Source organism: Tetrao urogallus, assembly GCF_951394365.1.
Source record: "Tetrao urogallus genome assembly, chromosome: 2".
Lineage (NCBI taxonomy): Eukaryota > Metazoa > Chordata > Aves > Galliformes > Phasianidae > Tetrao > Tetrao urogallus.
The window spans coordinates 89,886,502-89,903,263 of NC_136814.1; the positions used below are offsets into that span (position 1 = coordinate 89,886,502).

The window sequence follows — 16,762 nt, forward strand, 5'->3', positions numbered from 1 at the left end:
TGGGAAGGTTCATCCCCTACTGCTATAACACCAACATCCACCTCTGATGCCGACTGGAGGCATTACTTTTGGAGCAGCCCTTGTACAACCCTAATGCTTTTGATTTGAAATGGTCTATAGCTAGAGCATTTTTTGAATATGAATCATTAGCATAAATACAAGGGTATGCTAAAGTATGAAGAATAATCCCTAAAAGTATGCATTGGTAATAACCTTGCTCTTGACTTACTGGTTACTCTGGGCAATCTCTACCCTGCATTTTAATTCAAATACTTTGAGAAGACTTCAGCTGTCATGACAGAAGACAGGTATGAAGATTACAGTTACTACTATTACTAGAGTTTAATTCTTTATTGTGTATATATTTTTCAGAATGTCAATTATACTTTTAATTCCAGTATCAGTAATTTGCAATTCACTTCAATTTGAGGATTGGCAGTTTATCTCAAATTCCAGCCGATATATCTGAGAATATTCAATTTATTTAAATATGGTAGCTAAAAAAATAATAAAAAAAATCCAAACCAACAGCTTTTTGAAACAGCTCTGTTTCTGAAACTTTTTGTTGTGCAAAATTCTAATCTGGGATAGGGCTAGCATCCCATGAGACAGGTTACAATGGCTGTGTTGTTCTTTGTCCTTGAAAATTGGATGCTACTGTCAATTTACAGTAAGTCCAATGCTTTCCTAGTGAGTTGGGCTCTCTGAGCTCGTACATTCCAATCCTTTGGCACCTGTATAGTACACCAAGACTTTATGAAAGGACTTCTGTTCATGACACGCACACTAGGCAGACCACATATCCCAAGGACACAGCAGCCCTAGGCTGAGTCTGCAGCAATGCCACGTGCAGCACTGGTCATTCTTTATGCCTCGCTTTTACTGTGTGAAGTTCCATTGGCAAGCATTCTAACATTAATGTGTTAAAGGAATGAAACATCAAAAAAAGTCCACAAATTAACCACCCTGATAGCAAAATAATTAATGCAAATAAATGCAAATCAAATGCATTACCCTGGCATGGCATGATAATGAGAAAACAAGTCATTTAGTCAATCAAGGAAATATGCAAATAAAAAACATCCTTTTCTGAGGTGCTTTGATGCAGAAGTCTAGAAGAAATAGTTTAGCTGTATTTTGGGGACATAAATTACTATTTATGTAGTTTGCAATGCAGGTACACTACCCCCTGTTTTTATTCTGTTCACACTACGTGACAATAATATGACAAAATGCATTTTCTGCTTAGAAATGCTGAAGAAAAGTATATTTCACACCAATGTGAAGTTTGAAACTTACTGCAAAAAAAACAAAAAAACCCCAAAAAACAAAACAAAACAAAAAAACCAAGCAACCTTAAACTAAAATATACTACTGGGATGCTGTGTTAAGACTAACGTCACAATTTTAACCTTATCTAATGCAGCAACCAAACAATCTGTACTTCTCACAAGATAACAGCTCATCCTTCTAAGATGCTTGACTATTTTGGTGTGCATATCTGAAGATCAGAATTATGGGCCAGGCCTCAGATGACAACTGATACAGAAGATCTGCTGCCTGCATGTAGATTATTGCGCAAATGTTTTTTGCAGACTACATGCACTTATTATTAAACACACCAAAAAAAAAAAAAAAAAGAGAGCTGGAGCTGGGTGAAAATTATTGGTCATCACCTGCAGTAAGAAATAGGATGAGAAACAGGATGAAGGGATATGATCAAAGTTCTAGAATTAATTGTTGAAATACCAGGAATGACTGAAGCAAGGCACAATATTGTTAAGTATCGCTGCTGCACACAGCTGCTGTAAAGAAGAGATAAGAAGAACACTAGACACAATTCCCTTCTGAAGAGTAAGCTTCAGGTCAGGGGGTAAAAGTTACTAAAAAGGACTTGCTGCTCTTTTCATCTTTTCGCCATTATCTTCTAAGCCCCTTCTCCAAACAATTTAGTACACACTAATTACTTTGTAAAACATTTTAAAATTAGTCATCTGCATATTTTACCATTGCTTTTAAATTGAATTCTGCATGAAAGCAAATGCTTTTATGTTGAGAAATGGGCAAGCAGCTTGCTGACAAAGCCTAGGTATTCCTGTCTGTCTAATATGTTCTGGAGCAGTGACATTATACTGTACTGTGATATTAAAGTTCAACCAGTAGCTATGGATTGCTTAAGCCAAATATTTTTCTCTGATTTCATCATGAAATCAGTGGAAATGGAATCCCTACATTTTAAGAAAATAATAATTATTTCTTATAGACTTCTTCGTAGATGAATAGTCACTCACTGGGCTTAATTACATGGACTATCACCCTCTCCAGATCTAGGCAATATCTGTAACTGTGCCAAAACACATGGCATTTCTGCTACAGTTGATCTCACAAAAGTAGAGAGTCTTAAGGCAAAAGTGGATCCAATGATTTAAAAGGGGATGTTCGCACACTTAAAATTAAGAGCAGAGTAGAACCCAAAATTCCATCCACTTCTGTGTCTCAACTTATTTTTTGTCAACTTCAACTTTCTGTTTTTTATTACTAATTGATAATCCCTAGGTGTTTTAATAAATTGCCACTATGATGTATCCAGTGCTCTCCATTTAATAGAAGAAAGACCAGGCAAAATCTGCACTGGGAAACATTTCATTCACTGGACACAATATCTTGTGAACTTTCCTGCTAGACATTTTGCAAGGTATGATTACATGGTGGACAAACAGAGGAAAACTCTGAGGCTGTCCTTACTGATGTGAGTTCCTCACAGGGCACCCAGGCCTATGATGTAAATATATCAGTAAGTTTCTTTTTTTTTTTTACTTGGTACCCTCTCCCCAGCAGAACACCTATTACTAAAAGGAGAGTGGTAGGTAGAATTAGGTTCCAGCAGCATCACACATTTTCCAAGGTCAAAAGTGAAAGATAATGGAAAAAATACAGTGAAGCATTTTAAAACGAACATAATTCTATAAAAAGGACTGAATTCATGGAGGGAAGGAGATGAACATGCTGTTCACCTGTAGCTCTGCAGTAAAATTTTCATATCAAGTGCTAATGACAGGTAACCTCCCTAGAGATTTATTCATTCATTTTCTTCCAGGTACAGCATATCAGCTGAAGACTTCCCTGCACAGCCACTTCGTCATGATGTGAATTACAATTAATGCCGAGCAGCCAGGGGTTGTTTGTTAGATTATTAGAGCCGGTGAAGCTGAATGACTCATTCTATGCTACTTAGAGGAAGAAGGCAAGCAATTCATCACCGAACAGATATTAATGATAGGCTACCTGAATCCCTATGGAGGAACGCCGGCTCTTGAGGAACTCCTCTGCCTTAGTTACCAGGATGGCCTTGTCGCTGGTTCGGATGGAGGCACTCTCCGACATGTGGCGCTGGGCAGCTGCAGTCTCCAAGGCGAGGTTCATGGCCTTGTTGCTGTCCAAGCTGTCTGTGGAGTTGTACATCCCTCGCCCATCCTGGGGCCACGGGGACATCCGCTGGGCCCGGCTGTCATGGTATGCATCCTGCGTGGACTCTGTGCTGCTCTGGGCCGTCACTGAGATCAGTGGCTTGGATGTGGTACGTGGGGGTACCGGTGGTGGGGTTTTTTTGTAACTTGTGTAAGTTACAGCTATGGAAAGAACAAAAGGAAAAAAAAGGGGGGAGAGGGGAGATGGATGGGGGGAGAAGAAATCAAGATTAACCGGATGGAAAATTCACAACATTTTCACTGTAACACTAAGGTTATTCTACTGAAGACAGTGCAACATAGTGCTCCTGGTAAACCTCACTGTTTAGTCAGACATGTATCCATAGCAACATTTCATTTCAACCAGGTGGCAATGGGAATCCCATTACAGAGAAGATGAAAGGGAGTGAGGATGTGTGTATCTGTCTGACCCTCAAGGTTGGGTTGGATAGGGACCTATGGTGCTGTCGGGGTGGCTCACCAATGGATAAAACTGATGAGAAAAATAAAGGAAGAGATTTTTTTCTACTCCCAGTCTGAACTGTGTCCCCGTTATTGATACAATGTATTAAGAAAGTAATGGCAAGGCAGTGGAACAGAACAGAAACTTCTACCTCGTGCCACACTTACTCATCTATAAGTATTTCCAGTAGTACTGGCTTGTTGGACAAGAAACCTGTCTTTTAAAAATATTCTAGATTTGAAGAAAATTCAAGCATGTAAACATTTTCATAATATCTGAAAAGCTACCAGATACTTGTACAACAAATAAATATAAATAATACCCAAAGCAGTGACATTCTATTTGCAATCCTGCAGCAAGCCTTAAATCCTTAGAATGTACATTGAAGAAGGATAGATTTAAATGCAGAGAATATGGAAATGCAGATATAAAAATTGGCCTGAAACACTGAGAGAACTGGATGCAAATGAGCAGAACTAAGAATTTTAGCGTGATGAGCAGAGCAGGTCCTAAACCACTTTCGTGTGGATCCTATCTTGAAGTAGAAGGGCCCATAACGTATTCAAGGGAGCTATACAGGATGCAGGATTCAGCCAATATTGCCTTCTTACAAAATCTTTTAAATTTCATAGAGATAGATAGTGATTAATATCACATAGTTATTTTATCACAGAATCATAAAATGGTTTGGGTTGGAAGGGTCCTTTAAGACTATCTAGTTCCAACCCCCCTTCTATAGGCAAGGACACATCCCACTAGACCAGGTTGCTCAAAGCCCTATGGTATCTTATTGCCTAAGCCCACTATACTGTGTTTGTACTAGTATAAGCATTTCTGTGATAAAAGCATTTTTACTGCAAAGCACATACAATCATAGAATTCATAAGATTAGTGACTGGTACAAAATTGCATTGTAATATGCTTTTTTTCCCCACATTCCTGCACAGGAAAATCAAGCCCAGTTCACATCCCATATAATTACAGGAAAGAAAATTATTACCTTTCCCTCTATAAAAAAAGCTGAAGTAGCACACACACAGAGATCAATATAAAGAATGATTTAACAAAAAGGTTTGCCTTTTTCAGGTGTCATTAAAGGCACTGGATGTTGCGAGGATTACTTAGTTAACCTTGGATTTGGGTTAATTGAGTCCAACAGGGATCCTAAAAATGTTCCTGCTATACAGACATGAGCTGATGAGCAGTGAAGTCAGAAGCAGCACCTTTCCAGTTGTGCTGGAACAGGAGGCTACACTTCAGCTCTCTAGAGAGAAGAAGCAGCTTTAGGAATTTGCTAGTACCTGGGACTGCTGAGCCTGAATCACCAAGCAAGCATGTGAAAAACTGAGCCTAGAGAAAGATGTTCTGAAATTTTGATTCTTGATAATAATAAATAAAATGGTTGTCATAAATAAAAGAGAGTGAGGCAGAACTAAGAAGTGAAAATCTTCATTTGAAGCACGTATGGAATTACTACTGATGCAGCTCAATTCTGGTAGAGATTTAAAGAGAGTCTTGCTCTGAGCTAAATTGCTCTACCAGTGAGAGCAAGCTCTTCAGTTTCAGGGATGGTGTGTGTTTTTGAAGTGCAGTTTTATTGTCCTATCGCAAATCTTATCTCCTGTCAGTTTTGTAACCAGCAGTTAAGAAGAAAGAAAAAAACAATATTTTTCCAGCCACTTTAGGGAATACAGAAAGTTCATGAAAGAAGGGAGAGGCTGTAAAGTTGAGAAATTAAAACAGTGTCTTATGAGCATAAGCAACGCCTCTAAGAAATGTTTCCACTAAGTGAGTTGCTGTAATACTGTTCCCTCCCTTCCCCCTGCAAATGTAGATGCAAGTATTCAGAATGCTGAACTGCTTGCTGAACTGTTAGAAACAGAAAAAGGGATGAAATGGGTTCAGGGAAATCCTGAAATAGAATTTATTTTTATCTATAGCATAAGACAAATTGTCAATGTTATAACTAGTTTACTGGTTTTTTACCAACTGTCTTCATCCAAAAGAAGAGCAGAATAATGAAACATATGGTGAATGTGATACTGAAACATCACAAGGAAATGTATCCCTGCTGCTTATCTCTCTTTTGTCTAATTAACATCAACGTGAAAAATGTTAAAATTGTGTGGCAACCCTTCATAGCTACTTAACTTTTGTTTACATTTTTTAAAAAGAAAACTATTTGAAAGTCTGAAAATCTGTGAAGAAACTGCATACATATTCGCTGTTAAATATGGCAGAAAGAAATCTGATTAATTTCTAATTTTAATTTCTTCATTGAGATCAAATATTGAGAAGGGAATAAAAAAATCCATCTCTGCACAGTTAACGAGTTCATATCTGGAACAACAGTTTCAGAGTCACAGAAATCTGGGACTAATTGGAAACTAACAAAATCAGGTAAGGGGATGGAGGCATGAATTTGCAAGGCAAATCTTAACACCAAATTCTATTTGTTTCAATCACTCAAGTGATTCCATAGAAGTAAATGAGATAACTTAGATGAGTAATGTGATCAAGACTGGTCTTAGATAAACTGGGTATGTGTCACTAGCTTAAGGAATAACTAATAAATTAGGAGAGGGCTATAGGAGATAAGTTGTCTACTACTCCATAGGTTACTGGTAATGCCTGTTCTTATGCCTCTAATAAATAATTGTCTAATGGTCTGAAACATGAAATTTTATGTCACTTTCCATTTTTATTTTTATTTTTTTAATTTATGATTAATTATTACATCAGTGAGTGTTTCCATTATCCTGTAGTGTCTTTTTGGATCTGCTTCTGGCAGTCATAAGCACCATATACTATACATTAAAAAAAAAAAAACGAACGATACCTTTTCCTAATAGGAAGGAAATTCCTTTCCATCACTCATCCCTTTCTTATGCTGAGGGAGAGGAGCTCCTGTCAGCTTTGCATGATTTGCAACTTTGCAAATTTTATTGGCCTTGGTGGTTATTATTTGGAAGTAAGCACATGAAGCCTGCTTGATGTTTTGGTCTGCCAGCCTACAAACACCACAGTGTCCACCCCAGCACTGAGCGCAGTGCCTAAGTCCATCTGGGGAACTGAGGCAGGAAACCAAAGTGGAATGATGAAGATGGAGAAGGATGCTTGTCTCCAGTCACAGAAAGACAAACTGGGAGTCAGGGCCAGCACAACAGCTCGGGAGGAAATTCAGCATGAGAATAGGGAAGCAGGAGGGCAGAATGCCTCTCTATGACTTTAGACTGATTTCAGTTGTGGACGTCAGCTTAAGCAGAGCTTTGTATTTTGACATACATCAGTCCTGCAAAATATCAATCCTGGATAATCTGTTGTTTCTGGGGCCCACAGAACCTGACCTGAGATTGCTGATTTTGTTACTTTTTATCACTATTTTCACCAAGGAGGCTTGGTGGGCCCTGCTGATATTTTACCAGTGCTAAGGAATGAGACTCAGGAAAAGGAAAGCACCATTCTGCTACACTGTTAATCAATTTGTAATATCTGCAGCTGCTCTGAAATGCAAAGATAAAAGGAGTAGACAGAACAAAACGTATCTTTTTAACATTTAAACATAACACAGAAGGAGTTATGAGAAAGAAATTGAATTTTCCTTCCTGTTGTATTCAAAGGCTGTCTTAATATAGAAAGCAGAATTTATTTTTTTGCCTTGTTTAATAAAGCAGGAAAAATTATTTTTGGAGATCAGAAGATACAGTCTGTCTCCATCTGTTAGCTAATAATTGTCAACAATAATAACAAAAATGGTCAAAAACATTTTTCTAATTCTAACTGTAAGGATATTTGAGACTCCCATTTGAACCAAAGCACTAACTGTTCAGGCACTTGCTTGACCTCAATATAAAGAGGTGCAATCAGCTCCACTGGATTTTCCTTCGTGTACACTGCTAGACAAATGGAGAGAAAAGAAAATGGTTCTGTGCTGTTGCACAGAATAGAGGGCCAGAAAAAAATGAAGATGAAAACCAATTTCCTGATAATTCTTAACTAACTTGAAGTTTTCATTTAGTTGATACACCTGCTGTTGAGTATCCTGCTGAATCTGCACTGCATTTGACTAAACCTGTGTTAGGCTGGTGTTGCTACAGCCATAGAAATAAGTCAGTTTCTCAGTCCATATTTCAGTGCAAACACAGCTTGTATTAGAAATAAAATGACTAAAATCATTCAGTTCAGATATAACTTCAGATTATCCGTAGAGATTCTGAGACAAAAGGCAGAAGTAGAGACTTGACGTGTCTGATGAAATATCAGTGGCTGTAGGTGACATTCAGAACACCTTTTGAAAGGCAGACTTTTAATAAATCACCGCTGTTGGTCCATTTACCAGATATAATCACCTGAGGGGTTGTCACAAATCAATATAACCACTAAGCACTTAGTCAAAATAACATTATTTAGGCTGAGATCAGAAAGTTAACTGGATGATGAATTTACATGAAAGCACCATCAATTACAAGGAACAGTTGTCCCTTGTGACACACAGCAGGAGTAAACTGGATTTTCTGTTTTGTAAGAAGGTTTATTCAGAAGGAGGATAATTGCTCTGCAGGGAGCATGGAGCTGTCCTGGAGGCAGAGCTCCCCAGGGCACACTGCTGCAGGCAGCCTGGGCCTCTCCAAGGGGAATGCCACGGGGAATCCCAAGCTGATGCTAGGTCTCCTCCTTCACACAGAGAAGGTGAATGCTAGCCCTGAAATCATTTCAGAAGAGAAAAAAAAAAAAAAAGAGTCTTTCTTGTAATGAAAGCCTGCAACTAAATCTAACCATGTACGAAAGGATTACTCAGCTGTCAGATAGCCTTTCGGCTACTCTGAACATTGTTCTAGCAAAAGGTTTTCACAATCCCAGCTATCATGGCTTTTCTTAAAATGCCCTGAAGTCTCTTCATTACGTGCCCTCACAGACCTCTGGTCTAATCCTAAAATATAAAGATACTTGTGGTTGTGTAACAGTTACTTCTCCAAGAATGATGAACATTTCAAGATCATTAAGAAATCAAAAAAGACTTCTCAGAGAAGGTGTTCCCTTATCCACAGAACAAATTCATTTCTCAGTAAGAGAATGAACACTTTGATGTTTTTTCCACTGATCCATGCAAGTCAAGATTAAGAACACGTGTACCAACTGAAAAGAAAGGATGTTGAGATGCACTCAACATACGTGTGACTTTATATGTGACTACGGTCAACTCCTGCTATATACTGGTCTCCAATGAGAAACACAATTAAAAGAATGTGGTGTCAAGCATGGCAGTATAATTTTTACATAGCATATCTGGCTTTTCTTAAATCTAAACTCTGAAGTGCTAGAAAGGGGTTTCTTCCTTTAAAGTTCACTCAAAATGAGATGATTTAGAAATGCTTAGTTTTGGCATGTATAGCTTCTGGCTCCTTAATTTTAAGAAAAAGTGATCAGCAGGAATAAAAGGCAAAGGTTAATGTAAATTAGTCAGCTATTTCAGATATGTGCCATCACTGGTCATTTATAAGATATACATCTTTGATTTGGACTTGCTTTATCTTTTAATATCAGAGTGAGATGTGCTCAGGCTCTACACAGAAAGAAATGTTTTGCTCCATTACCATGCAATGCTCTCTGAACATAAATGCCAGTCCTCCAAAGTAGTACTCAGACAGTCACTTAACACTTAAATTGAAACAATGGCTGCATGTAGGCATAGGGCAGTTAAGGAAGACACATCCCATTCTTGTACAATCCTCCAGCTTTTCTCTTTGCTGCTCCCTGGGAAGATGCACACTTCTGCTTGTCTCTTTGCTAGTGAATGATCCTGCCACTTCTGAGGGCTTTTCATGTTCAAGAGTCTCTCCATTTGCAAGGTTATGAGAGTAGTTTTCTGAACTGTAAGGAGATTCAAGCTTTGTAAAAAGAGTCATTAAAACTTACCAATGTCATACTGTGCTTGAAATTCAAGAGATAATTTTGTTTTAAAATAAATTGATAATTTCAATCTACTCTGTGGTTAATATCTCTCAAACAAAATCAGATGGTTACTTTAGTTGTTACTGAATCTTCCCACTTGTCCTCTTTTCCTGTTCTGCCCTCCACAATAAATCCTAGTCAATATAGGAGCCAGCTATCTCCACTTCCAAATGGAGAAAGAATATTTTTATACTTGGATACCTGTAAAGAATCTGTTTCTTGCTTTTTCAGATTAAACAGTGAGAAACAGCTGAAATATCTACAATAATATTTTTATGAGATACTTTCTTGGACAGACTACTTACACCCAGATGAGTTTTATCAGCACAGTTTATATGATAGGCTGCAATTTATTTAAGATACATGCCTAAACTGAAAGCATTGTCCAGGTGCCAACTACCTAACTTCTTATCCCTGATGGATCATTTTATGTGTACTATGTTTAGGTAAACCTGGATATTTTTCAGACACTAAATTCATATGTTAAGTTACCATGGTCTCTTGCTATCATGTCTCAATAATGATGGTCTCATGTTGTCATAGTCCATGGAAGCAAAGCACTGCATTTATCCTATGTCAATTTTTTAAGTGGGATTTTATAGTAGCAATTGGTTTTATCTTATCTTCAAGACTCAGTCAGTATTTGAGAACCTCATAGTAGAATCCATCTCAGCTCACATTAGCCATTTAAAAGACAGAGCAAGTTAGCTGCCTGATCTCTGTTCTGGGAACAATTCTACTTGCTACTTACTAGATGTTTTACTATTACTTTTAGCCAGGAAATGACTCACCCTATGCCAGCTTTTTTTTTTTTTTTTTTTTTTTTTTTTTTTTTTAAATCAGTCATAATGGAAGAAAGGACAACCAGCTCAGATCAGGGCTCTAATTCTGAAATGCCTAACTGGGTGAGATACACTCCAGCCAACTGTTCTGTACCCATCAACGTGCTGGCAGGCTTCTGCTACACACTGGGACATAATGTCTCTTCTCTTCTGGTACCTGCATTTATTGGAAAGGTGGGAGCTTCTTCTCATCTGCTCCCCTGTGAGCTGCTGAAGCAAGGTTGCATGGAATTTGCCTACACCAAGGGTCTGGCCAAGTCTGATTTCCTTGCTCCTTGCTACTGCATGGCAGCTAGTAGTAGTTTGGCCCAAGGTCACTTTGAAGCTCCATGAAAGTATTAAAAACAAACCCTCTGTATTTCCATAGAATTTAAATCCATAGAATTGATTGCAGTTTTAGACACTAAGCTAGACCATGCTGTTTAGCCGTGCTGAAGTCAGTGAAATCAGACCAATTCACACAAACTTGGGATCTGGTCCTTGATGATAACGTATTGTTGATGAGGCAAGATTTGAGCTTCTAAGATATGACTTTTTTTTTAATGTGCTTTTCAAGATGACACGTCACGGAGACACTGCTATCATATGAATCTCATTCAAAATGCTGTTTTTGAGCAGTATTTGTCTCTGCAAAATAGAACCTATACAGCATTGCAAAAAAATGAAATTGACACAAAACCCTAATTAGAATTTACCAGGGTAGGGCAAAATTTCTGGATGAGATGTCTCTATAACTCTGTGTGTACATTAGGTTAGACTCAATAATTATAGTAGATCCTTTTAGGCTTAAGTTCTGTACATCTATTTGAAAGCAACAATTAAGTGGAAATGTGACCACTAAATTTGGAAAAAGCTGGAGTCTGAAAACAATCTGCAATCTCCCAGTTAGAACTTGGCGGAGAACAGTATAAAAGGAATTACTGTAATCAAGCCATTCAGTGCATAAGTCATTATCTCCATATTGAGGAAACTTAAGTCTGTAGGAAGCCCATGTTACATAAACGATAAAATCTGTTTTGACAGTGTAATTAATGTTAGTTTCAAAACAGAAATGCAAATCAAACAAGACATCAAGGTCAGAAACTGTAAGGCTTTGCCAGTGTTAAAAGAGATGTGGGCAACACAAACCTCATGAATTGCTGATGGACTAGTTACAAAGGGTTCTATTTTAGATCAGTTAATTAGTGAGAAATTATAGCCTAACCAGCATCCTGTAGATGGCAAAGTGCTGACAGCTGTTTTGCTCTTCTAAACAGTTCCTATGCGCTTCCAAAATACTGAAGTTGCATTAAAAAGCATAATCTCAGATTTTCAGTTGCAGGAAGGAAAAATTCACTTGAACTGTACTCTATTTACTTTACAGAATGCATGTAAGGCTTTTCAGAAATACGACTGCATGGCACTTCACGAAAACAGTGAGACACAATGAGAGAAAAGAGCTCCAAAAACTAAAAGCTGCTGTTACTGGGTTACTGTTTCACATTGAAAGCAATAAACATTTTGTAAATGTTTTTCAGTAGGACAGAATCAAACCAATATTGCTGCCATTCTATACTTTAAAAAAGTCTCTTTACTTGACCTCCCATGAACCCTTATCACTCAAGTCAAATAATTTCCAGCAGCCTCTTGAAATGCACTCACAGATGTATTAGGTAGGCTCATCGCTGGTTTTGTTGTATATTTTGTTGTATATTTTATTCCCATTCTTACAGTAGCTCTGTGCTTACTTTCATTAGCTTTCAGTAAGGAATTCCAAACTGAGTAATACGAGAAAAACAATTTGCTCAGATAACCTTAAGGAAGTGTTGCACTGTAGAATAATTACAACAGTGTGTTATGATAATGGTCCTGCGTTAAAGAATTTAAATCATTACATCATATTGTAATTAAGGATAAATGAACGACTTTAAATGATTATTTTAATCCACAGAGATCTGCAAGTCTGGACACAGTCCCACAGCTCACTTTTGAGACTGGCAACAATACAGGCAACTGTCAAATCAAGAAATCATTTTACCCGATTTACTGATGGAGCTGGGACCAGTATGGAAAAAAATACTCATAAAGCTACTTGCAGGCTGCTGATTCTGTATTTAGGTGCAGCAAATACTGTTGCTGGGTTTTGAGCTCTCAACTCTGCAAGCCAGAGTGTGGCTCTCCATAAGTCAGTTATTCTTGTTTTCAATGGGATCAGGATTAATCTTTAGTTTTACCCAATGAGGCAATGTAAATAGGTCTTACTTTTACCTGAGGTGTCTGAAAGTTAGCTAGCCATACTATGCCATCATTGCAGACTATTTTTATAGGCGACAGGGAGAAATAGGAACATCCAGAGGACAACTTATCTCATAAGAGATACCAATCTTAAAGGGGATAAATCACATTTCATTGACTATAATAGGACATTAATGCGTCTGCCTTTGACAGCTACATTTTAGATATATGTATTAGGTGGGATGAATTTTTATAACTGAAATTTTATGTTTTTTTTTTATTGAGGGAAAGAGACTAAGAGTGGAAATATTCGTGGTTTTTTTTTTTTTTTTTTTTTTTTTTTTTTTTTTTTTTCTGGACACAGAACAATCCCAAAAGGTTCATTTGTATTTAATATAAGAAAAAAGAAATGCATATAAAAAGTGATGACTCATTGATACGCCCTTGATATTGCATTCACAGACTCTAAAAGCCAAGTGATAGGTTACTCGCTTTAAACTCAATCTCTTCCCCAGACCTTTCTGGATGTCCTCTAATTGCCTTTAAGGATCTACAGTGAGCTTCTGAGAGGGCTCTGGAGTTTGTCTAAACTGTAGTTTCCAGTGCATATGTTTTAACGGGCTACATACTGACACTACACTTTGCCCCTTCCACATGCTTTAATACTTCATTTACAGTGTACCAGAAGTACAGAGCTTTTTGGTAAGTGGTATTAGGTAAGTGTAAGACACCTCTGTGTAGGTAGGGGTACTTTGACTGTATTCCTTCTTAGTCAAACTCACCTAAAAATAGGTATCTGATACTTTTTTAGATGTCCCAGGCCTTTCTGCCAAGCATGTAGCTACTTGTCCAGGAAAAAGCAATTCTATCGTAGGTCCTATGTGGGTATCTCAAATGGCACCACCCATTATCTTTGAAATGAAACTGAATTTACTGCCATGGGAACTCAGACAACTAATTTGCATTAATGCATCTACATTTAAATTACTTGATCTAGAGCCAAATCCTCCAACATTCAGCTAAATTATCTGGTCAAAGGCAAGTTCCTGTGCTTATGCTCTAGGAATGTCACCAGTTTTAGTGACTTCATTTTCAGTGATCCTTAAGTAATGCTATCAAATACCAAGTTTACAAATCACTCTTCCAGGGTAGATCCAAGTCTGAACAAAATTCCATGCACAGAAATGGAGAATTCTATACAAGCTTTGATCAAATTCCATTTCAGAGAGATCAAAATAGAAGATGGGAGTTTCTGAAGGGTTAACAGAAGTGTGCAAGCATCCCGGGTAGATTTTCATATGAACAAAATAGAGATTTTGTTGGAAGTAAAAACAGAGATTACCGGAGAATTTTTCTCTTTTAATTCTGTATCACTCCACTCAAATATAGATATAGCATTATTTAAATAGCAAATAACTTGCTTGGCTTCTGCCATCATGAATGTCTGAATTTGGGTGGCACCTGCCCCTTAGGATTCTATTTTCCTGGAAAAGGCAATTTTGCAAGTTAGGAGTAATATCCCTCACAGTGAGAATTAATCAGAACACCCTCACCATGAGACAGAAAAGTAGTGAAAGTAACCAAACTTGCTTCTATAAGGGACTGAAAATACATTTTTGGAAATAGCATTACTCGTGAATGGACATGCTAGAAGTGGGACCCTATGGGAACAAGACCTGCTCTGCCATAATGGGATTCTACTTATACTTTGCACACAGCCTTTAAAGGTCCTTGTATCTTCACTAGGACCCACAGGAGAGGAATTCCCTGGTGGCTGCACTATGATTTTTGGAAGACTGTATGTACTGTGAGGAAGCTAGAACAGAGTTCACATCCGTGTTGTACTGAAAACATAACAAAGCTGAGGGCCATTCTGTCAGCAAGCAGTCTGGTCAAATTCCAGACAGTTATGCTTAATTAAATTAACTAATGGACCAAAACCTCTGATGGATGAAATATTACATGCAGCTAGTAAAAATTCAGTTGTCAGAACTGAAAATGACCTCTCTACAGCCAGCACAGAAAACAGTATATTTCCAGTGCACATCAACATTATGGCTCCTGACATACAGGCATCTATTAAAACTCAGGAGTGGATATATGTCAAGCTTCTGAGAAGACTCTTTAGAGGTGTCTTTTTTCATTCACTGAGGTATGCAGGAGAATTGCTGCCAGGAGAAGGGTCCTGCCTTTCCTTTTACTGAAAGTGAAAGGAAGCAGCATGAATATTTCAGCTGGTGAAGGCTCACCCATTCTGCAGGCTTCCCCCAGCTGCAGAAGCACGCAGGACAAAACCTCCTGCCAGTATCAAGCTAAATAGATGGGCTGAGCTTTACCTCTGCCACTGCTAGCTTCTATCATGTCAGAAAGGCTTCAAAAATCTGAGAAGCGAATCACCTTCCTTGCATGATATTTTTTTGTTTCTTTTCTACTCCTATGTGTTTTTTTTTTTCTCCTCTTGTAATCTCATTCAGAAAATGAAGCTGAGAAAACTCTTTTAAAACTCATCCCATAGAACAGCTTTGAAGCCAAATTCTGCCAAGAAAGGGGACATGGGTGTCCTTTTAATAAAAGAAGAACCAGCTGTCTAGCAAATCTAATAGGTTATGGAGGAATTATGTCAATAGCAGAACAGCAGGAGCAAGGGAAAAGCAGTCACTACACATTTTTTAAACTAACCATAAATGCCAGACAGGGACCTCATTTTTTATCTTTGCTTCTGCAGATCTGTACCAAGGAGAATAAGAACTATAAAAAGCTGCTGGCCACTTCTCTAACTGTTTTCATGCCCCATCAGCCTGAAGAGGCCAGACAGCCCTGATTAGCCACAGCCTTTCTCCAGTCTCAGGAAATCCCATAGTTAGGAAGAGTTGCAGTGGCTTCTTGGCCATGCAAGCTGTTGAACTTCTCAAACCAAAGACCTTGTGTCACCCTCATCTCAGTGGCTCCATAGGCCACATTCACAATGTAGTGCTGCTATTAAAAGCAGTGCCAGCATAGCATCAGAACTCCAATATATTTAAGAGAATTAAAGACTAATTATTCTCCTAGATACACCCAGAGCAATGAAAATGATGTGTGCATATGCAAGTGTACAACTGGGCTCATTCTTTGTTAGTATAAGATTTATTCTCACAGTATAGGCGCACAAGTTGGCACAGCATCAAAGCATTAAGTCAGAATCCTCAAGTGCTCCCACAGATATATGGTATATTTCCTGCAGAGAATTCGAGTGCCAGATAATTCCATCGGGCCCCAACAGTAATTAAAGTCAACAAGCAGATTATAATTGAGAAAACAGCCTTCTATATCTTTTTTGGAATTACAGTTTGGGGTAGTTTTAGATATACCTTTTGTGGACACCAATGCAAGCTATCACTTAGCAAAGGATGCCTTTCCAATCCCTAAGTCTTGGCATTTATTTCTGTTCTCAACATAGAGAAAGCAGAAATTGTGGACATGATAACTCATGCACGTTTTTCCCCATTTGGCTAGGTTCTCCCAGACAGTGCAGTAGGTTAAGAAGATCTAAGCAGTCACCTGAATGAAGTATCTAATTCTTGAGAAAATTAAAAAAAAAACCAAAACAGAACAACAACACATGAATTTATTAGTAGGAACTGAAGAGTGCAGCTGAATTGAGTGCAATTGAGGATAGAGTATGATGTCTACAGCAGCACTGCAATAAGTTATCACTGCCCTGTCAAAAGTAGTATGCCACAGAATCCCAGGCTGGCTGAGGTTGGCCAAGATCTTTGGATCCATCTGGCCCAATGTCTGCTCAAGCAGAGACTCCCAGAGCAGGATGCCCAGAACTACATCCA

The 16,762-nt window shown here is 38.1% G+C and overlaps 1 protein-coding gene across 1 annotated transcript in view; it reads right to left on the reverse strand.

Moving 5' to 3' along the window:
* DLGAP2 (DLG associated protein 2) overlaps nt 1–16,762 on the reverse strand; it is a gene marked incomplete at its 3' end in the record, with an annotated part of 367,470 nt that overhangs the window by 25,885 nt on the left and 324,823 nt on the right. The window contains exon 9 of the mRNA XM_079532930.1: nt 3,286–3,629. Coding sequence (XP_079389056.1) covers nt 3,286–3,629 — 344 coding nt within the window. The remainder of the gene's footprint in view (nt 1–3,285; nt 3,630–16,762) is intronic.